The 23,084-nt window shown below is 45.4% G+C and overlaps 1 protein-coding gene across 2 annotated transcripts in view; it reads right to left on the bottom strand.

Annotated features, from left to right (window-relative positions):
• Positions 1–23,084, bottom strand: part of NOL8 (nucleolar protein 8) — a 1,174,909-nt gene that overhangs the window by 212,480 nt on the left and 939,345 nt on the right. For both annotated transcript variants that reach the window (XM_044077406.1, XM_044077405.1), the window contains exon 14: positions 1,891–2,026. In XM_044077406.1, the coding sequence (XP_043933341.1) occupies positions 1,891–2,026 (136 nt within the window). The remainder of the gene's footprint in view (positions 1–1,890; positions 2,027–23,084) is intronic.

Genomic DNA, 23,084 nt, shown 5'->3' on the forward strand with positions numbered 1-23,084 from the left:
GTATCCTCTGTGAAATGTACATGTCCCCCCAAACCATTCTATTGATGTTTCAGAAGAGGTTTAGATAATTAGACTGACTATTTCTGATGTCATTTGACTTGCTGATGTGCAGTAAAGCCATCAGTACTGGGTTGGAGAATGCCTTGCATGCCAGACACAGGTCACATCTCAGCAGTCTTTAGTATACTGAATACTATGTCATGGCTTTGAGTCAGTCCATTTAGGACATGTGGTTTAGGCCTTGTATTCTTTTAGTAAGTTATCGCTGTGGGTGTTCCAATTGTTGCATGTGTCTGGACAGATGCATGCCAAGGGGGCATTATATTCAATAGCTGGCCTAATAAGGGCTGAGTAAAGGTGGACAGTGACATCCCTACAGCTAGACACAATCCCTCTGTTTATAAGCTGTCCAATGTAGAAGGACTCTCTTATAATAATGGACACATGTTGGTCAAAAATTATGTTTCAGTCCACATAGGTTCCTAAATCCCTAACAAATGGGTCAACTCTTGGGGATGTAAACTCTCTCAATACGTTTTGTAATACCCGTTTCCTAATGGTACTTTTTAAAGAAAACTTTATTTTTATCCTCATACCAGCAGACCATCTAAGCTGCCACTTGCCCATTCTTTCCCCGTTATTATGACAACAGCCATTCAAAGGACTGGGGTTAATACAGTGGTTAAGATACATGCCTTTCTTACACAAGGTACCAGGGTTTGATTCTCACCTTTGGAAGGGAAATTGGCTTGGCTTAAAATGTTCCACAAGAGAAGCTAGCCTAGTACTTACCTATGACCCTACAAGACATGGCCAGCAAACATGCAGCCATGACAAGTATTTCCATCCATGAATCTAAGCTCTCCTACAGCAGCTGATGTGAAAGCCTTTTATGCCTTCCCCTACTGGCATGTGTGTTCTTGGACAAGCTAGACAAAGGCTGCTGCAAAAATGTAGCTTAGCATAGCCAAGCACAATCCATGACAGCATGCTATACAGTTCTCTTACCAGTATGTGATGGCACTGCACATTGCAGCAGCCTAGACCCCCCCCCCCCAAAAGACTGTAAAGACAGATGGCAGCCACCCCTGGCCACCCTCCTCCATCTGGCTCCTCTAGCTCTCAAATGATCTAACTTCAATTAGGGTTTCACTCAAACACCAAGGAAACACATAATGGCATGGTGTTTTATTTCAAGCATAGCCCATACGCTACAGACTGTATTTCAAAGATGTACGGAAATATTTGTAGCAGGTAATGCTTTCCACTCTTTGCATTATGAACATGTTCAGATTTAATAAACATTTAAAACAAGGTGATCATCTATTCCTGCAACATACAGGGTTCCAGTTACACAGCCTGTACCTTTAGGGATGACGATCTTTCAGGAGCACTTCATACTAGTATTCAAGAACACAAAAAGCTGTAAATTGTTTCAGACAAAATCTCCTGTGCAGCACTGCAATGCGTTTCCTATGCATTTTAATGTTTCTTTAATACATGAAACTTACCTTCTCAACTAGCTTGATGCAATGCCTTGTTAGTCCACATATGCAGTTTCAATGTATGCTAGGAGGTGGTGAGGGTAACATTGTCCAACATCTCTTCAAATGTAGATGTACTCATGGAAACACTAGTTTGACTATGGAATAATGAGTAATAAAAACAGCAAACATAGCCTTTACAAAATAAACACCTGGTCATCTTGCTTTGACTATTTCTGCACTAAGTGCCATGTATGAAACCACTGCCATCAGCATATGAATGAAGCAGAAGAGAAAGGACAGGAGTACTGTCAGAATAATTTGGCATACATAGATGGGGATGGTTACTTATAATAAGCACACACACCAGGTCAAGCAAGCTCAATTATTTTTATACAAGTCTTACTTTGATGAAAGCTCTGTTTTTAGGTCTTCAGAACCTTCATCCTCCTCCTCCTCCTCAGAGCTGCTGTCTTGGAAACGGGGATCTTCTTGCCAAGGTACTTTAGCTGCTCGTAATCCTTCATTTTTATACACACATTCTGAAATTAAACATTACAAGATCTGTTCAATAATTCTTCCAGATAATGCTAATCATTTCTTAAGAAATGATGTTTTCTAACTTAACAGTATTTTCCATAGCTATGTAATGGACATTTGTCTGCAACTTACCATAGCATTAAGGGGCCAGTTTTGCAGTATTCTACATACAACATAGGAATTCAACAGGCAGATTGTGCTCATCTGGCCTAACTTCCAGAGCTTTGGATGTCTACAAGATGGGCTGGTATTCTCCTGCGTCACAGACATTAGGACAATGCCTAGCAGACAGTGGAGTGGTTTTGAGCGATTTTTATTTCTTTTCAGTATGAAAGTGAGAAAATTACTCCATCAAGTATGCTTGATAAGTGGTCCCCAATATGGGAAGTTGGGTAGATTTCTACTTAGCATATATGTTTATCTAAACAGTATATTATTATTCCCAACAATAAAAAATTAACTCTTAGTGGATCCTTTTCTGAAGAAGGCTCAATGAAGTCTTAACACATGCATCAATATGATCATATTTAAAACTCACTATTATATATTTCAACTTCACCCAAAAATGATCATCAAACCTTCAACTTCCATTAATGCAATAACGCAGACATGCCAACAGTTAGGATGTTACCGCTGCCCAGCCTGAAGCTAGTTTCGCCCACTCAACTTCACCCAAAAATGGTCATCAAACCTTCAACTTCCATTAATGCAGGTTTCTGGTTTACAAACATTCCTGTAATTAACCTGTACTGTGTACGGCTGCAAGTACCTCACTGAACCAACGCTCCTGCTGCACTCCCATCCCCCATCTAGCCTCTATAAGTTTTCTACCACTCCGTTTACTCAGTTAGTTCTCCTCCTCCTTTATCTTTTTTTTCCCTTACCTGTAGATAGGCCCTATTATATACATACTCACTTAAAATACTTACCAGTAAGCTAGCTCCTTTTACATAGACATTACTTTACATTAAAGAGTTACATCTCTAGCTGCTATCCTATCACATACGCTTAATAGCTCCCTATTATCAGTACATACGGCTCACTAACTGTTTTTTTTTTCTTTCCAGTCAGTCGCATTTTCTGGTACTTCCCGCTCCGTTCCTCTACCCCCATTCTCATCCACCCCCACTTTCCTTAAACTTGTAGTTCCAAAAACCGCTCCTCTTAGACTCATCAACCAATCAGACACACAATACCCACACACCCCTATTAAAATCATCAACCAATCAGCCACACAGAAACCACACACCCACTTATCAACTTATTTCAACCTATAGTATTTAATTCACCTCATCTTTACATACCTTATTAATAGTAACTTAACTCACTCATAAATCTAATACAGCTTTCTCTAAAAAAAATGACTAAAACCTTTTCATCACTACTTACCTTCACATACACTACTGCTCTTATCATACTATCCCATGCCACCACTTTTCAAAATATGCACCTCACACTATCCATAACTCCCACTCAGAATGCATCACTAGAACCCAAATGTACTATCTTCTCAAATATCTCATCTTCCTTATATAACTGCAACATTTTATCTATAGCTAGATTTAAAATTATTACAAACAATATGAACTTCAAAATAACACTCCCTACTGCAGCTGAGTCTCCCTCTAAAATGCACTACTTTTAAACACCTTAGAAATCATCTACTGATATGGTGTCAAAGCTATGACATTCATCCAAATCCCGGCCTTTCCCTTGCAAGAAATGTAAGTCATAACCCCTCCCCTTTCTCTATTTCAACTACCAACACTTGCAATCTATTTATTACAACTATCAACGTACGTAGGCATCTGCAATAAGATAACAGAATTTCAAGCCTGGCTTATAATACTCACCAGATATTATAGGTGTTACTGAAACATGGCTAAAGCCACAAATATCAGATACCGAAATAATCCCACCGATCTATATCATCCTTCATCGTGACAGACTAAACAGGAAAGGTGGTGGTGTAGCCTTGATCTTCCGTAGTTCCTTAACTATTACTTCTTATCCCAAACCTGTCCCAAATTTTGGAAAAGAATAGTTGTGTAAGAACTTACCATAACCATAGATGCCCTTCTCTTCCATGCTGCAGTATTCTCCACCTTAGGGAGTTGCTGCCTGCAGCACCAGACATCCAGACAGTATACCAAAGTCTTGAAAGCAGGGGTATGTGCGACATTGCATGTAAGAGCCATAAACTGACGCCAGCTATATCTGTGACATCTGCAGGTACCCAAATCAGAACTGGCTGCTGCATAAAGAGAGCCCCCAGGAGTAGGAGTAGTAAAAGGTAGTATAAAACCCTCCCAGACACAAGGTCAGTAGTCAGGAGAAGGACCCAGTTTCTAATATGGTCAAAGAGAAGGGGGTAGGTGGGCGGGATCGAATACTGCAACATGGAAGAGAAGAACATCTATGGTTATGGTAAGTTCTTACACAACTATTCTATGTCCTTCTATTCTCTTGTTGCAGTATTCTTCATCTTAGGGAGAGTACCAAACCTCTCTAGGAAGTGGTGTGGGTGGCAGGTAAGGGAGCACAGTCTATAAGACCCTGCATAATAGACCTAGAAAACCCTGCTCTAGCCCTGGAGATGGAATCCAATTTGTAATACTTGGTGGAGGTATGTACAGAGGCCCAAGTTGCTGCCTCCAGAAGCGAAGAGTAATCACTGCCCTTGAAAAAGGCTGCTGAAGCGGAAACAGCACTGGTGGAATGGGCTTTGACAGATGAATTTAACTGTTTTCCATGAAAGGAGTAGCAAAAGGCAATAGCCTTAGAAATCCAAGAGGCAATTGTCTGTTTAGACACGGCCTTGCCTAAGGCCCTAGGATGAAAGTAGACAAAAGTTGATCAGACTGTCTGAAGGATTTTGTCTTGTCTCAGTTGCCTATGAACATCCAAAGAATGGAATGTCCTTTCTAAGGAGTTCTGTGGCTGAGGGTAGAAGACAGACAAGTTAATGGTCTGATTTAGGGAGATCTCATTAACTACTTTTGGCATGAAGGAAGGGTTAGTCCTTAGAGAAACCCTATCTTTATGGAAGACAAGGTAAGGAGGTGAAGCCATAAGGGCTTGGATCTCGAATACCCTCCTGGCAGAAATGAGAGCCACAGGACTATTTTCCAAGTACAAAACTTGAAAGTGGAAGAATGAGCTGGATCAAAGGGAGCTAGTGTAAGTTTTCCAGCACAAAGTTAAGGTCCCAAGGTGGGGGAATGGGCATAAGAGGAGGCCTGATATGAAGGACCCCTTTCAAAACAGTCTGACATCTAGCCTGGAAGCCAGAAGTGGAGTCAGGGGAAGGCAAGCTGAAATGGCAGAAAGATGCACTTTTACTGAAGAATAAGTCAACCCTTAATGTAGCAATTCACATAGGTAGGATTGGAAAGGACCAGTGGAACAGAAGATTGAGAAGGGTCTTTGTTTACTCTTACAGCACCACTTGGAGAATCTTTTCCATTTAAATAAATAGTTTCTCCTAGTACTTGGTTTTCTGGCCCCATGCAGAACATTGAGTACAGCCTCTGCCTAAAGGGGATCAAAACTCTATCACCCATACAGTCACATTGAGATTGAGAAGGTGGGGATGAATAAGGGCCCCCTTGTCTTGTGAGAGTAGGTCGAAGTGGTGAGGTAACCTGTGGTGATTGCTCTGGGCTAGATGAAAAAGTAGGGGAAACCAATGCTGTCTTGGCCAGAAGGGAGTAATCAACAGGATTTTTGGTTTGTCCTCCTGTATTTTCAGAAGGACTTGTGTGAATCAATGGAAATGGGGGGGGGGAGGCAAAAAGGAACATTCCCTCCCAGGAGAAGGCGTCAACTTCCAGGCTTGTGGATGGGGAAGCCTTGTGCAAAAGAGGGGGGTCTGTCTGTTCTGGGAGGAGGCAAACAGATCTGCCTAAAGAATATCTCACCTGTGAACTAGATCCAGAAACACCTCCCTGTGAATCAGTCATTCGTGGAATGGTGTTAAGGTCCTGCTCAGGGTGTCTGTCATCATATTGTCTTCTGTAGTGCTGTTGCCAGGGACCAGGTCTGAACTGCCAGACTGCAAAGAGGGTAGACTTTTGTTCCTCCCTGTTTATGTACCACAGGAATGTCATGTTGTCTGTGATGACCTGTAATGTGCCTGGCAGAAGGATCCCTTGAATTGCCAAATAAAGGCCTCAATTCTTTTAGATTGATGTGGTCATTCTTTCTGGAATGGACCATTCCCCCTGTACTTTATGCTGGATGTTGGCACTGTGAAGGTCAGCCCCCCCCCCCCAACCTAGATCTGATGCATCTGTGTAAAGATGCTGTTTGGGTGGAAAAATCTGTAAATGCACCCCTTGATTGAGGGTGATAGCAGAGATCCCCAAGTTTGAGTTCCTTTTTTTAAACAAGGAGAGAAGAGGAAGATTTGCTTCAAAGGGATGAAGGTGTTGGTTCCAACAATTTCTCAATACCCAGTGAAACTTCCTCATGTGCATCCTGGCTAGAGGGAGCATGGGGATCAAGGGACGCCATGAATCCCAGGATTCTCAAAATTCTCTGGCTGACATGGATGGTAGTGGTAGCAGGGAGTGGAGAAATTGGGTGAGAAATTCCACTTTCTGGGCAGGGACAAAGACTGACATAGTCTGTTCTTATCCTGAATCCCAGGAAAACAAGATCTTGTGAGGGAGTCATTTGGGACTTTAAGTGATTCACAGTGAACCCTTGATTTTGCAAAATCCTGCAAATCCAGTTCAGATGTTGAGACAGGGTGAAAGAATCCTGGTGTAGGATCGATAGATTGTCTAAATAAGGGTAAATATGAATGCCCTGTAGTCTGCAGTATCCAATGACTGGGGCTAGACATTTGGTGAATACTCTTGGGGCTGTGGAGAGTCCAAAGGGCAAGGCAGAGAAAGTACAGTTGTATACACTTAACATAAATGTAGATGTTCGAGTGTATTCACTGTTGCAGTCATTACATTTGGGTAATCTGCTGGCAAGTTGCTCTCAGACGGCCTGAATTCCAAAGTCTTGGGTCCTGCGTCAACTGCTGTCTCCTCTTCCATAACGTCAGGTCATCAGGGGTATAAAACAGGCAGCCAAAGCCATTTTCTTTAGCTTTTCTTGCCTCAGATGTCAGGTGCCCCCCAAATGGGTAGCAAAAAAATATATAAACTATATATACATGCAACAATATAAACTTTACCTTCATCTACAAGCAAATACACCACAAAGGCTGTAGAAAAAGGTGAAGGAAAGAGAAAATCCAGAATAAAAGGGGGATGGCGGGTGGGAAACCTGGACTGCAACAGTGAATACACTCGAACATCTACATTTATGGTAAGTGTACACAACTGTACTATGTCCTTCGTGTTTCACTGTTGCAGTCATTACATTTGGGTAGAATCCCAAAGCTATGGATGGGAGGCTGGAGCTAAACTGCATTAGAGGCGGCTATAAGGCCCTGCAGAACTGCAGTGGCAAAGCCTGCCCTGGACTTAGAGAGGCAAATGATAATGCTTTGTAAAAGTGTGAACAGAACTCCAAGTAGCAGCCTCTAGAATGTCTTTGGTTGGTACCACTATGAGAAAAGCCGCTAATGTAGCTGCAGCCCTGGTGGAATGAGACCTAATGCCCTTGGGCACCGGTTTACCATGTTGTAAAGTAGCAGAAATTAATGCAGTGACGTATCCACTTTGAAATAGTCTGCTTTGAAACAGCCTTTCCCTCTGATCCTGCAGCAAATACCACTAGTAGCTGCTCAGTTTTTCTTAGAGCTTTAGTCCTGCTCAAGTAGAATCTTACTTGTCTGTGTACGGCCAAGTAATGCAGAATCTGCTCCCCCTTGTTCTGAGTTTGGATAAAACGTTGGCAGATGAATAGTTTGGTTAAGAGCCACACTGGAAACCACCTTAGGCATAAAGGAAGGATTGGCCCTGAGGGACACCCTGTCTGGGTAAAATAAGATAAAAGGCTCCACACAGCCATGAGAGCCTGTAGCTCTGAAACCCTTCTTGCTGAAGTAATTGCCAGGAGAAAAGCTGTTTTCCATGATAAGAACTTTAGATCTGCAGTAGCAGCTGGTTCAAATGGGGGCAAGGTGAGCTTTTCCAACACATAATTGAGGTCCCATGCAGGAATTGGTGATATTTTGAGAGGCCTTAAATTTTTGGCCCCTCTAAGATACTGCTTTAGCAAAGGATGAGAAAAGATTGGTGGCTCTGTCTTGTAATGAGTCGAGATGGCAGAGGCATGGATTTTTATTGATGAAAATATAGGCCTTTGTCAAGCATCTCAGTCAAGTATTGTAAAATGTGAGGAATATTAGGCTCTGCTGTGTCAGTTCCTTGTGCTTGGTTCCAAGCACAGAATCTCTTCCATTTATCAGCATAAGATTTTCTAGTACTAGGCCTTCTGGCTTCCAAAAGGACATCCATCACAGGTTTACTGAGAGGTGGTTTGAATAACTACACGATCAGCCATGCTGCCAGGTTCAGTGTTTGGAGCTGATTCTGCAGGATCTGATTGTTTTGCTGAGACAGTAAGTGAGGTATTTGTGGCAAGTTCCAAGCTGGGAATTGAGACATATTCCTTAGCAATGGGTACCAGTATTGGTGGGGCCAGTCCGGGGCAATTAGTATCATCTTTGTTTTTTCTCGTCTGACCTTTAGTAGGACCTTGGGAAGAAGAGGCAGAGGAGGAAAGGCACAGACTGATAGGTTTTTCCAACTGAAGGATAGGGCATCCACTTTCCATGGTAGTCTGTGATAAGTCCTTGTGCAGAATTTGTCCAGTTGATAATTCTGAGGAGAGGCAAATAGGTCTATGTCCGTCTCCCCCATTTCTTTGTTATCATGCTGAAGACTTGTGGATCTAGTTTCCACTCGTGAGGGTCCATAAGGTTTCTGCTTAAGTTGTCTGCCAGAGTATTTTGCTTTCCTGGCAGGAAATGAGCTTGAAGATGTACTTGGTAAGTCAAGGCTGTGTCCCACAGTGCCATTGGCTAGTCTGCAAAGGGGGTATATGAGTGCGTGCCCCACTGCTTGTTTATGCACCACATAACCGTGGTGCTGTCCGTCTTTATCAGTAGTTATCTTGGATGAAGTAAGTCCTTGAAGGCTGTCAGGGCATTTTGAACAGCAAACAACTCTTTTTGGTTGATATGCAGATGCATTTGTTTTGGGGTGCATATGCCCTGAATGCATCTTCCCGCCAAGTGGACCCCCCATGCATAGTCTGATGCATCTGTTGTTAAGGTTTAGCTGGCAGGGGGCAGAGTGAAAGCCCATCCCATGTTTTGGTGACATGCCTTTGCCCACCAAAGAAACTCCTGTTGTAGGCAGGGAATGAGAGGAACAAGAAGTTATGTACTCACCATAACATTCGATATATGTAGTCCATCTCGCCTCACATTCTTACCCATGGGTTTGGAGCTGAATGTCGGCTCCGACTTGGCCAACTTTTTTTTTAGCTCTAAGTCTTTCTATTGGCTGGGCTAAGATGGTATCCCATGCTACACTGCTCTCTATCCCCAGATCTAGTTTGCTGTGAGCCCCAGCACTCATTCTCCATGCATAACACCACCTAAGGAAAGGAAGAACAAACCAAGAATGAAGGGAGCTCTGAAACCAGACCTAACCTCCAGATCCTCCAGGACGGGGGAAGGAGGGGGGGTAAGTAAGAATGTGAGGCGAGATGGACTACATACATCGAACGTTATGGTGAGTACATAACTTCTTGATGTTATGTAGTCCAATCTCGCCTATATTCTTACCCATGGGACAGTGCCCTAGCACCTAAATCCTGGGAGGCTCAGTGGAAAATACTCCTGAGCACTGTGGAACCAAAGGAAGACCTGCCCCTAGATACCACATCCAACTTGTAATGAGTAACAAAGGTGTGAGGAGATGCCCAAGTAGCCGCAGCACAAATATCATCCATAGACAATCTGGCCTGAAAGGCTGCAGGTGTAGATACAGACCGAGTAGAGTGAGCCTTCACCCGGAATAGTAAATCTTTACACCCTGAGGAATAAATGAAAGAAATACAACTGGAAATCCACCTGGACAACACGACTTTGGAGACAGGAGACCCAATTCTGTTTTCCGAAAAAGAAACAAACAACTGATCAGATTTTCTGAGGTCTTTTGTTCTGTGCAAATAAAAACGTAATTGTCTGTGCACATCCAATTGATGAAATTTGAATTCTGCCTTGTTTGAGAACTGGGGAAAAAACACTGGCAATTCAATAGATTGGTTAAGGTTACTGACTGATGCCACTTTGGGAAGAAAAGAGGGGTTTAAGTCCCAAGGCATAACAGGTTCCGATACCGGAGGACGAAGTAACAAAGTGCCCTTGAGGAAAGCCTTACAGAGTCTATGCGCCATCAGTCTAGGCTAGTCTGCGACATGAAAGGTAGAAATCGCCACCAATTGGACTTTAATGGTTGCGGCCGCTGAACCCTGGTTAAAGAGCATAGACAAGAACTCCAATGCAGATGAAATTGGAGCTGTGTAAGGGTCAATCTTTTTGGTATGCGCCCAGATTGAAAACCTCTTCCATTTGCTGTAATAAATCTTCCTGGCTGAGGGCTTATGAGAGGAAGATAAAATATGAACCACCTCCGGCGAAAAGTGATGAAGCCTAACTAATGATGGAAGTGGAGTAGCCAGGCTGTCAACCGGAGGGTCCGAAGAGAGGGATGGAGCTGCCCTGACATGTGTGTCAGTAAGTCTGGTTGTAGGTCCAGAATCCATTGAGCGTCCATGAGATATGGATGGAGAAAGGGGAACCAAATTTGACGAGGCCAGTGTGGGGCAATCAGAATCATTCTGCTTCCCAAGGATTGCGCTTTCTGAATAACCTTTGACAGCAAGGGGACCAGAGGGAAGGCATATAGTAGACCGGAGGGCCAATCGTGGACTAGAGCGTCCCTGGGTGACTCCCCCTGAGGGGGGATCAACGTGAAGTAGCTGCTGCATTTGGCATTGAGGGGGCTGGTAAAAAGCTCGCAGTGCAGCAAAGCTGACCCCACCTACGGAAGATCTGTTCCGCAACTTGACCGTTGAGGGACCACTCGTAAGGCATCAGAATAGCTCTGCTTAGCCTGTCTGCGATCACATTGGACTTCCCCGGAATGTGCATTGCCACCAGAAAATGTTGGGAAGACACTGCCCACTGCCACACTTGCATGGCCTCTCTGCAAAGGGGATAAGACTTGATTCCTTCCTGCTTGTTCAGATACCACACCACTGACATTGTCTGAGTGGATTGCAATAGTCCCGAGTGGAAGAAAACTCTGAAGTGCTTGCAACGCTAGTAGCACAGCTCTCATCTCCAGGACATTGATATGCAGATGCATCTCATGCTCTTGCCATGTGCCTTGGACTGTCCCACCTAGATAATGCCCCATCCCCACCCCATCTGAGAGGCATCCGTGGTCACCGTGGCAATCGGGAGCGCAGGAACAAAGGGCTTTCCTTCATTCAGGTTGTCGGTGCAAAGCCCCAACTGAGATCCTGTTTTGCACCTGTCTGTGAGTAGAATAGGGTGAGAAAGTGGAAGATGTTGAAGAGACCATTGGGCAGAGAGAAGCCACTGAAGGAGCCTCATATGTAACCTTGCCAGAGGGACTAACATAATCGTAGCAGCCATCGTCCCCAACAGTTCGAGGACCCATCTTGCCTTCGCTCTTCTCAGAGGGAGCAAGGCGTGAACTTGTTGTAGGACTCAGATTCTTTCCTGTGGTAAAAACGCCCACATGAGGACAGTGTCTAGTTCGGCGCCTATAAAAATGACATGCTGTGAGGGCGACAAGGCAGATTTTTCCCAGTTCAATGTGATGCCCACCTGTTGACATAGGTTGATAGTAGCGTCCCTGGTCTGAAGTAGTAGATGCCTGGTGGTGGCAGTAAGGAGAGAGTCGTTCAGATACGGAAACATTTGGAATCCCTGACGTCTCAAGTGAGCAGTCACCACTGCCATGCATTTGGTAAACACCCTGGGGGCTGTGGTGAGACCAAAGGGCAGGGCTCGAAAATGAAAATGACTGGCTCCCAGCCGGAAAAGTAAGTGACTTCTGGATGCCCTGCCCATCTTTATGTGCTAGTAAGCATCCTTGAGGTCGCTGGAGCACATCCACACTTCTTTTCCCAATAAAGGGAGAATAGACTGCAGTGTGACCATTCGGAACTTGGACTTTTGCACGTGGGTGTTCAATTGGCTGAGATCCAATATGGGTCTCAGGTCCCCTGTCCTTTTCGTCACCAAAAAGAATCTGGAGTAAGTCCCTACTCCGATCTGTTCTGAGGGGACATGTTGAATGGCTCCTTTTTCTAGCAGCTTTGAAACTTCTGAAGCTGCGTAATCCCTTTGACTGGGTGGAACATCTGGGATTTTCTTGACTGGAGGAGGATTTGACGAGAAGGGGATGACATATCCTCTGGAAATTATTTGATGAACCCATTGGTCCTGGGTGATGTCTTGCCAGGCCTCCGGGTATAACGAGATTCAGCCCCCGACTGGCTCTGGAAACTTACAGTCGGGCCTCCCATCAGGAGCGGCGGTAGGGAGAACCACAAAAGGAATCGCGGTCTCCCGAGTTGTGGGAGCCTCCTCTGCCCCTAGTGCGGCATCTCCCTGAATAACCACCCCCTCCCCTCCCTCTGGAGGGGGGCTCACCTTGTGCAACGGGAAAAAACCTCTGTGATTTCTTGAACCACATTTTGCCACCCCTCTGGGCCTTGGGATAAGGCCTAGAGGGAAGGGAAAAAATGGACTCCTATGGCAGACAGAGTTTTTCCTTCCTGCTCGCACCTGGTGAGAGCGTCTTATACCTTGGTTCTGAACAAAGAGGAACCATCAAAAGGGGCGGTGAATGAAGACTTGAAGGCCTCTGCGAAATGACAAAGGCGCATCCAGGCCTGCCTCTTAAGAGCAACTCCTGAACTTGCTGCCCTACTTGCTCCTTCAGCTGCATATGAGATTAGCCTCATGGAGGAGTTTGCAATGGAATTGAGGGTAGACATCTGAGCGCTGACCGTCTGGGCCACTGCCTCAGAAACGTTACCCGTGCGAGTATCTCCAAGCTCCTTGAGGAGATCTCTCTGGAGCCGTGTAAATTGTGATAAATAATTCAGTGACCGTAAGGTAAAGGTCGCTGAAGAAAAGGTACGCTTCCCGCACCGGTCCATGGTCTCTGACTCCTTGTTAGGGGGATGGACAGTGGAAGAAGTCTGGGCTAATTCCTTCTGAGTGGCAGCTGCCACCATGGCATCCACAGGGACTCCCTTGGACAGATATTCCTTATCAGGAGGAGCAGACAAAAATTTATTGGGTCTCCTGGGGACTGGTTCCACAGAGTCAGGGGTTTCCCACACCCTTCGACAAACCAAATCCAGACGCTCGAAGGGTGGAGATACCCAGGAGGCAGAGGGCTGAGCACTAAAGGCCTTCAGGAAGACCGACTCCTCCTCGGAGGGCTCTTTGGATGGCCAGTCACCTCTTTGCTTCAAAATCTCTAGGATGTCAGAGAAAGAAACATCCTCAGAGGATGAATTGGGGGACCCCTCTGATTCGAGGTCGATGTCTGATGTGAGACTCATCCTGGGAATCTATGTGCTTCCTCTTGCATGTCTTCTTTCTGGGTGGCTCCTCAGGCAAAAACTCTGAGGGGTCCTCAGAAATGTGGGGACCACTCATGGAGGCCTTGGGGCTCCACTGTCGAGAGATAGATGGTGATCAGAGACCTGCACTGGTGCAGTAGGGGACACAATGACCGACCCACATGATGCCGCTGATGACCTGGCCAACGCGCTCCGCATGGCCTCGAAGGCTGGTCATCCCCCCCAGAGTCCAAAGAATGACCAGCCTCCGAAACCAGAACAGGAGTCAAACTTCCCCGCGCCAAAGCACCGAGAGGGAGACTAGGAACCGAAATGTGTCCCGAAGCCTCTCTCTTGAGTCCGACCGAAGAATCCTGAGTCCTGAACCCCGTAGATGGTGCCGACAGGGTCGGAGCTGATGTCGGGAACCGACCTAGGGACATCACATGGAGCCGAGCAATCTGGCTTCGAAAGCTGAGGTGTGCTCGGAGGAAGTATCGAAGCAGGTTGAGGGACCGGCTCCGCAGCCGACTGGGTCGGAGCAGAGAACAATTTTGCCAAAACCGGTGACTGAAGGAGTCTCTGCACCACTATCGACGTCCACATCTGATAAGGTCCTGGAGGATTTAAAGGATAGAGAAGGAGATCGAGACTTCCTCTCCGAAGGGGACCTGCGAGGAGGGGATACTGGCCTAATGCTAGGCGATCGGCAACGAACAGATTCCAAGAAGATTGGAGCCGAAGCAGGTTCCATAACAACTGACACTTCCTGCGGCCCCGAGGACAATGGAGCCGAGGATGTCGAAGCAGACTTTGCTATTTTCGCCGGTGGCTCCGAGGAGACTGATGGAGCCAGAGATCTCTGTTGATTTAGAGGATTTTGCCTTAGAGCTGGAAGCACTCTCCAGACCCTCCTCAAAGGAGGGTTTCAGAAGTCCCTTCAAAATCAATTTATTCTTCCTTTCCTGAAGAACTCGTGGACTAAAGGCATGACAGAAGCTGCACGACTCCTGGAGATGAATCGCTCCCAGACAATACACACAGACAGAGTGTCCATCGGTAATGGAAATTTTATAACTGCACCTAGAGCATTTCTTGAAGCCCGAGGGCTTGTGCTCCTTAGTATCTTTGGACATAGTTAACCAACAATAATAAAGCACCAAAGACAATTAATCACTGAATAAATGGACCAACGGTCAAACAGTCACAAGGTGGGAAAAAGCCTACAACAAACAAAAACCACAAGATCTCCAAGTTAAACGATCCTTAGACACAAACACAAGGGGGAAAGGACTAATACCTCCAATTTAAATGGTTTTTAGTCCTGGTAAACTTTTATGACACAAGGAAAGCAAGGGGACAGACTAGGTCCTCTATCTGAAAATGGGCCTAGCCCATTGGCAACAGCTAGTGGGATACCACAAAAAAAAAACAAAAAACGATCAAAAACACAACTTTTCCACAAGACAAGACAAGAACACACAATAGCTATTAAAATAGCTTTTTTTAGCAACAAATTTCTCTGATAAGGAAGAAAAAGGGTACTTAGCCACAGCCAAGAGCGAGACCACGTCTGAGCTACATGAGCGGCAAACGAGATCTGGGGATAGAGAGCAGTGCAGGATGGGATACCATCGTAGCCCAGCTAACAGAAAGACTTCGAGCTAAAACAAAGTTGGCCGAGTCGGAGCCAACATTCGGCTCCGAACCCAAGGGTAAGAATGTAGGCGAGACTGGACGACATAACATTCATTGTTTCCAGACTGTGACAATGTTGACTCCATAAACTTTTTAGGTACCACTGTAGTTTCCTCATATGCAGTCTTACATATGGAATCAGTAGAATGCAGGATGCCATGAACCCCAAAGCCTGCAGAGTTTGTCTTGCAGATAACTGGGCTTTTGTTGCCATTTGTTTGAAGTAAGTAGTCAGTTGCCTTTGCTTGTCTGGCGTGAGGAAAGCCATCTGGGCAGCTGTATTCAAGCTTGCACCCAGGAATGTTATCTTTTGAGAGGGTACCAGTTGTGATTTCTTTTCATTTATTGTGTACCCTAGGCATGTTAGAAGCCTTTTCACAAACACCAGATGCTGAAGAAGAATGTCCTTGTTCTCTGCTTGAATGAGACAGTCGTCCAAGTAAGGATAGATTTGTATACTTCTTTGTCTGCAAAATGCAATTACTGGTGCCAGGCACTTTGTAAAGACCCTGGGCATAGTAGATAAGCCAAAGGGCAGTGCAGAGAATTGGTAATGCATAAAGCCAGCCTTGAAATGGAGGTATCTTCTGCACGATTCCCTTACTGGGATATGCAGGTATGCCTCTTAAGTCTAATGTCACCAGCCAAGCGTTCTTGCCCAGCATGGGCAGAAGCTGCTGCAAAGTTAGCATTTTGAATTTTGGAATGTCCAGGAATGTGTTCAAATTTGATAAATCCAGTATTGGGCGCCAGGCCTTGTCTTTTCTGGGTACCAAGAACAGTCTCGAATAAAACCCTTGTCCTTTTTCCTGTTCTGGAAGTTCTGTAACTCACTGAATAGCCCCCATATCCATGAGGGACGTAACTTGTTTCTGTGCCTCTGCCCACTGATTTTTGGCAGATCTGGCCAACCGTTTGCAATTGGCAGAGTGTGGAAGTGGAATCTGTATCCTTGAGAAACTATGTTTAACACCCACTTGTCCTGAGCTATTAACTGCCAATTTTGGGCATAAAGTGCTAATTTTCCCCCTAAGGGTGCTGCCAAAAGATAAGTGCTTGGTGATGCCAGAGGAAAGTCCATTGAGACTGTTTACTGTAGGGTTGCGCTTTATTTCCTCCAGATTTGGAGGTAGAAGCACCCCATTGATTTGACCTGTAAAAATCCTGTGGCTGGTATCTAGAACCTTTAGGGCATCTGGATTTGCCCCGTGGAGCTCTATCGGACACAGGAAAGGACCAATTTTTTGTAGGCCAGTGTCTACTGAATCTTGGTGGCTGCACTTGTAAGAAGTCTTTTACAGTTTGCATAGATTTAGCTTTGTCTTCCATTTTCTTTAAAACCTCTTCTGCCTTAATACCAAACAGAGTATCATGCTGTAAAGGTGCATCCAGCAATTTAGCTTTAACATGATCAGGCAAATTTTGCTCTTTTAACCAGGCATGCCTCCTAATCACAGATCCAGTAACTGTGGCCCTGCAGGAGGCCTCCAAAGAATCAAAACCACATTGCAAAGTATGCTTTCCAACTTGTTCAGCTGCATGCAATAATTCCTGCAATTCTTTATTTTCTGCACATTCAGAAATCAACATCATTTTCTGTTTCAGTAATCCCATAACATTGTTGTTGATACTTGAGCATATGAAACTGGCAGTTTAAGGCCCTAACTGCCAAGGTTGCAGATGTATAAACCTTCTTTCCCCATCTATCCAGTGCCCTGGAATCTCTGTCAAGAGGGGGTTGGATTTTTTGCTGTTGAGGCCTTAACACCTTTTGGACCCTGTGAAATAGTTTCAGGGTCAGCAGCAGGGTTTCTAAATAAAAATTTGTGTGAGTCAGGAACCCTGTAATATCTGTCTGGCTTGCTAGGAGCCGGAGGTAAGGAGCCTGGAGTCAAGCTTGACTCTGAAAACACATCATCCACAATGTCTAAAACAGGAGGTATGGCTAAAGGCCTATGCTGAGGGAGAAGAAGGAAATCCCTAAGCCTCTTTTTTGATTCTGAAAAATCTTGACTCTCCCAGTGAAAATGCTCCCTCAAAGTATGCAAGGTTTCTCCAAAGGAATAATCTTCAGGAGGATATGCAGATGGAATAGATTCCTCTGCATCAGAATCCTCGTAGGGTGGTACAGAAAATTCCTGATCAGAAGAGGAATCAGAAGAAATAGAAATCTGATCTGAAGATTCATAATCAGTGTCTTGCCTAGGCCTCTTATCAGGAGAGGGTTGGGAACCCCTGATCAAGGTAATTAGGTCTTCAGCCATTTGATCATCTGCTTTTTGGGCATAGAGGCCTATGCACGTGGCTCATGCATCAGTTTTTTAGCTTTAGAAGTTGCTTTTGTCTTTGATTTTGAAGCTGGTGTCGGTTTTATATAAAAATGCTGTGGCATGAATACACCCTCAGAAGCCGGTGCCTGCTCAGCGGCTCTGGACCCATCCGAGGGAGAGACATCAGCGGGTAAAATACTTTGAGAATCTCACAGCGTGACGGACACCACATGGGTCTCGGTAGAGGCCTGCGACTCGAAAGTAGCAGGTATCAGGGGCTGCGAAAGTGCCTCACTGAGTACCGGCGACTGGCTTAGGAGAAGCTTTGTCATCGGTTTTGGACCTCGACGGTCTGTCTCTGTCCTTTTCTTTGCATTTTTTGTGAACTCCAGTAGTCGGACTGCTATCCGACGACATTTCAGGACAGTTAAATCTGTTTCCAAAATATTTTGAAGCAAAGATATACCGACGCTTAATAGTGCGTTGGTTAAATCTAGCACAAAACCGACAGCTAGGCACGTTATGATCAGGGCCTAGGCAAGGAATACAGTATAAATGGAAATCCTTATGAGGTATTTGCTTCCCACCAGTAATGCAATTATTAACTTTTACTGACATCGGTATGGAGCAAGAAAAAGTTTCCTCAACGGGGTACTTAGCTTTAGTGAAAACTTCAGTTCTGAAACTCAAATTCGAAAATTTCAGGAGTCGGCCGACCGGCACTTGCAAACTGCTTCTGCTTCGGGCACCGCGTGGCAAGAAAGACTGAAGAAAATGGCATCAGTTGCCTGTTTTATAACCCTGATGACCTGACGTCATGGAAGAGGAGACAGCAACCGACGCAGGACCCAAGACTTTGGAATTCAGGCCGACTGAGGGCAACCTGCCAGCAGATTACCCAAATGTAATGACTGCAACAGTGAAACATGAAGAACATCTGAATGTGAGGAACCCACAGAGAAACAAAGAAATTTCCTGTAAGTGAGGTGAATAGAGATGTGAAAGTATGCATCCTTCAGGGAGGCCATGAAGGCTTGTTGAGGAATAAGAGGAATAAGGTGCCGTAATGTGAGCATTTTGAAGGTTGGCACCTTAAGTAAGAGACTGAGGAAGGTCAGGTCGTGTACTACTTCTATAGTGCCCTGAGACAGAAGTTGTGTCACGATGGTGGAGAATAGTGAGAGCTGACAGGAAGGAGGTTGTGGAACTCAAACTCCCTTAAATGGTGGAGATTTCCACAAAGTCATGAAATATACTCTCTTGATGATGGAGAGCACCCACCTGTCTGTGGTAACTTTCTGCCAGGAGGGTAGGAACAGGGTTAGGCATAGGGAGAGGGGGGTGGATGCGGGTAAGGAAGAGAGTCACAGCGGAGGAGCTCTAGCTGGGTCTGGCTGCCTCCGAAAGGATGAAGGTGTCGAGGTGGATGAAGCTCTAGGAGCAGATAGTTTCCTAGGTTGTCTTCGTCCCCTGGAATGAGTAGCAGAGGAATGGGAGGACCACCTCTTAACAAAGCTGGGTTTTGAGGGTACTTTCTATGGAATCTGGGAACCGGTGACACCAGCAAAGGTTTTAGATTCTGCAAGTCTTTTCCTTTTTCCTGCAGTGACAAATAGCTCTGCGCAGGCAGCTCCAAAGAGTGCTGATTTATCCAAGGGCAACGGCTGGAATCTCAACCATGAGAAAGTACAGTTGTGTACACTTACCATAAATGTAGATGTTTGAGTGCATTCACTGTTGCAGTCATCACACTTGGGTTATCTGACTGTAGGTAGCCCTCAGTCAGCCTGAATAACAGAGTCTTAGGATTTCTGTGTTGTATGCTGTTGCTTCTTCCATGATGTCAGGTTGTCAGGGGTATAAAACAGGCAGCCGACGCCATTACATCAGTTTTTCTTGCCCCAAATGTCAGGAGCCCCCAAATAGGAAGCTAGTATATGGTGGGGAACACCACCAGTGAAAAGTAAATACCAATGCTATTAGGAATGGCCATAGAGAGGAAAGGTAGAAAAATAGAGAAATCCAGGGGGCTGGAGGGAAACCAGGACCGCAACACTTAAACATCTACATTTATAGTAAGTGTACACAACTGTTCTATGTTCTTCGCATTTCACTGTTACAGTCATCACACTTGGGTTGATTCCCAAACTGAGGAAGGGTGGAGGCAGTCAAGAAGTGTTAGGGCTGGCTAGTAGGCCTTGCAAGACTGCTGTAGCAAATCCAGCTCTGGATTTAGAAAAAATTGGTAAGTGGTAAAGCTTGGTGAAGGTGTGTACAGAACTCCAGGTTGCAGCTTCCAGACTGTCCCTGGTAGGGACTCCCCTGAGAAATGCTGTAGAGGTGGAAGTAGCCCTAGTGGAATGTGGTCTGATCCCCTGTGGGGTAAGTTTTCCATGGTGCTTGTAGCAGAAATGGATACAGTGTACTATTCATTTGGAAATAGTTTGCTTTGAAATTGCCTTACCCTCTCTAATGCTGTAGCAAAGCTGACTAACAGCTTTTCAGATTTTCTGAAAGGTTTAGTCCTGTCAAGGTAGAACCTGAATTGTGTGTGCACGTCCAAGGAGTGCAGGATCCTTTCCCCTTTACACTGAGGGTTAGGGATAAAGGTTGACAAATGGATGGATTGGTTTAGAGCCACACTGGACACCACCTTAGGCATAAAGGACAGATTAGTCCTGAGGGAAACCCTGTCAACATGGAAAATAATAAAGGGTTCCACAGCCATTAGTGCTTGTAACTCAGACACTCTTCTTACTGAAGTTATAGCTAAAAGCAGTGCTGTTTTCCAAGAGAGGAATTTTAACTCTGCTGAAGCTGCAGGTTCAAAAGGGGGAAGCGTGAGCTTTTCCAGTACAAAGTTAAGGTCCCAGGCAGGGGTTGGTGCTCTCCTAGGGGGGTCTTAAGTTGTTAGCCCCTCTCCGTAACTGTTTGAGAGGGTGAAAGCTCAGTATTATAATGAGTTGAGATGGCAGAGGCATGAATCTTAATGGAGGAGAAGGATAGGCCTCTGTGGAGTAGCTCTGCTAGGTAATCCTGGATTAGAGGTAAGGAGGGCACCACTGTATCCTTCACTTGAGACAGATTCCAAGAACAATATCTTTTCCACTTTTCAGCATAGGATTTTCTAGTACCGGTTCTTCTGGCTTCAAGAATGGCATCCAGCACCTGTTTGCTGAGGGTTGTTGGTGGTGTATTCAAGGGATAAGCCAGGCTGCAGGGTTTAGGGATTGCAATTGTGGATGCAAAATCTGTCCCTCCTGCTGAGACAGCAGAGTAGGAGTCTAGTGAAGGTGCCAGGCTGGCACTGTTGTCAGACTGCACAAGAGTGGGTACCAGTGCTGGCGTGGCCAGTTTGTGGCAATAAGTATTGCCCTTGGCCTGTCCTCTTTTATCTTGAGTAGTACTTTTGGGAGGGGGGGCAGAGGAGGAAATGCATAAATTGACAGGTTTTCCCATTGAAAGGATAGGGCATTCACCTTCCAAGGCACTGCTGTGAGGGTTCCTGGTGCAGAATTTACTCAACTGGAGGTTCTCAGGGGAGGCAAATAGGTCCACCTCCAGTGTCCCCCACTTCTGGATCAGAAGGTTGAAGGTGTTGGGCTCCAATTTCCACTCATGTGGGTCTAGGAGATTTCTGCTCAAGTCGTCTGCCAGTGAATTTTGTTTGCCTGGCAGGAATTGAGCTTGTAGATGCACTTGGTTGCTCAAGGTTGTGTTCCACAGGGCCATGTCCAACCTGGAGAGCAGAGTGGGTATGAATGGGCTCCCCCCCTGCTTGTTTATGTACCACATAACTGTGGTGTTGTCTGTTTTTATAAGCAGTTGTCCTGGAAGAATTAGGTATTTGAAGGCTGTCAGAGCATTTTGTATAGCTAGCATCGCATTTTGATTGATGTGCAGGATAATCTGGGCTGGGCACCAATGGCCTTGAATGCACTTGCCTGCCATGTGAGCCCCCCATGCATAGTTTTGATGCATCTGTTGTCAGGTTTGGGTGTCGAGGGGTTGAGAGAAAAGCAGTCCATTGTTGTGGTTGCATGCTTCTGCCCACCAAAGGAGCTGTGCCCTTAGACAAGGTATGATTGGAATGACTGTTTCCAGGTCCTGAGAATGCTGGCACCAAAGACTTTTTAAGTACCAGCTTCCTCATATGCAGTCTTGCATATGGAATTAGCAGAATACATGAGGCCATGAACCATAGGGCTTGCAGTATTTTCCTTGCAGATAGCTGAGTTCTGGTGGCCATTTGTTTGAAGTAGTTTGTCAGATAGACCTGTTTTTCTGAAGTGAGAAATGCCATCTGGGAAGTTGTGTCCAAGCTTGCTCCCAGGAATATAATCTTTTTTGACTGGGGACCAGTTGTGATTTCTTTTCATTGATGGTGTACTCCAATGAAGTGAGAAGGCTTTTTACAAATGCCAGGTGCTGAAGCAGCAATTCCTGACTGCCCGTCTGAATCAGGCAGTCGTCCAAGTATGGGATAATTTGGATATTTCTCTGCCTGCAGTATGCAATGGCTGCAGTCAGGCACTTTGTGAATACTCTGGGCGCAGTAAATAAGCCAAAGGGAAGTGCAGAGAATGGATAGTGCATAGAGCCTGCCCTGAAGCGTAGATATTTTCTGCATGACTCCCTTATGGGGATGTGCAGATAAGTTTCTTTTAAGTCTAGAGTCACTAACCAGGCATCCTTGGCTAGCATAGGGCGAAGCTGTTGCAGGGTAAGCATCTTGAATTTTGGGACCACCAGAAAGGTGTTGAGAGCTGATAGCTCCAGGATTGGGCACCAAGAGCCCTCTTTTCTGGGCACCAGGAAAAGTCTGGAGTAGAAACCCTGCCCCCTTTTCTTCTAATGGAACAGGTTGAATAGCTCTGACACTGAGCCGGGAAAGTACTTGCTTTTGAACCTCTGCCCACTGGTTTGGAGGAAGGACTGGAAACCCGCTTGGGGTTGGCAGACTATGGCAGTAGAATCTGTACCCCTGGGATACAATGTTTAGGGCCCATCTGTCCTGAGTAATGGACATCCAGTTTTTTGCATGAAGGGCAAGTTTTCCTCCTAGGGGCACAAGTAATTGGGCAGGGCTGGGAAGGATAACTGAAAAGTCCTTGTGAACTTTTTCCAAAAGGGGGAGTCTTACCACTCCCTGTTTTTGAGGTGGGGACAATCCATTGTTTAGATCTCTGCATACCCTGAGACTGCTGTCTGGGTGGCCTGTTTTCCCTGGGTTTGGTCTAAGAAGGCTTAGAAGGGGCTGGAAAGGACCAGTTTTTAGAAGGCCAATGCCTACTGAATCAAGGTGGTTGCACTTGTAAGAATTCTTTAACAGTTTGCATAGATTTAGTTTTTTCTTCCATCTTTTTAAGAACCTCTTTTGCTTTGGTGCCAAATAAACAGTCCTTATTTAAAGTAGCGTCTAGTAATTTGGATTTGACATGATCTGGCAAGGTTTGTTCCTTCAGCCAAGCATGCCTTCTCAGTACAGACCCAGTGTAAGCAT

Source organism: Protopterus annectens, chromosome 7.part0 (genome assembly GCF_019279795.1).
Source record: "Protopterus annectens isolate FY-2018-M chromosome 7.part0, PAN1.0, whole genome shotgun sequence".
NCBI lineage: Eukaryota > Metazoa > Chordata > Ceratodontiformes > Protopteridae > Protopterus > Protopterus annectens.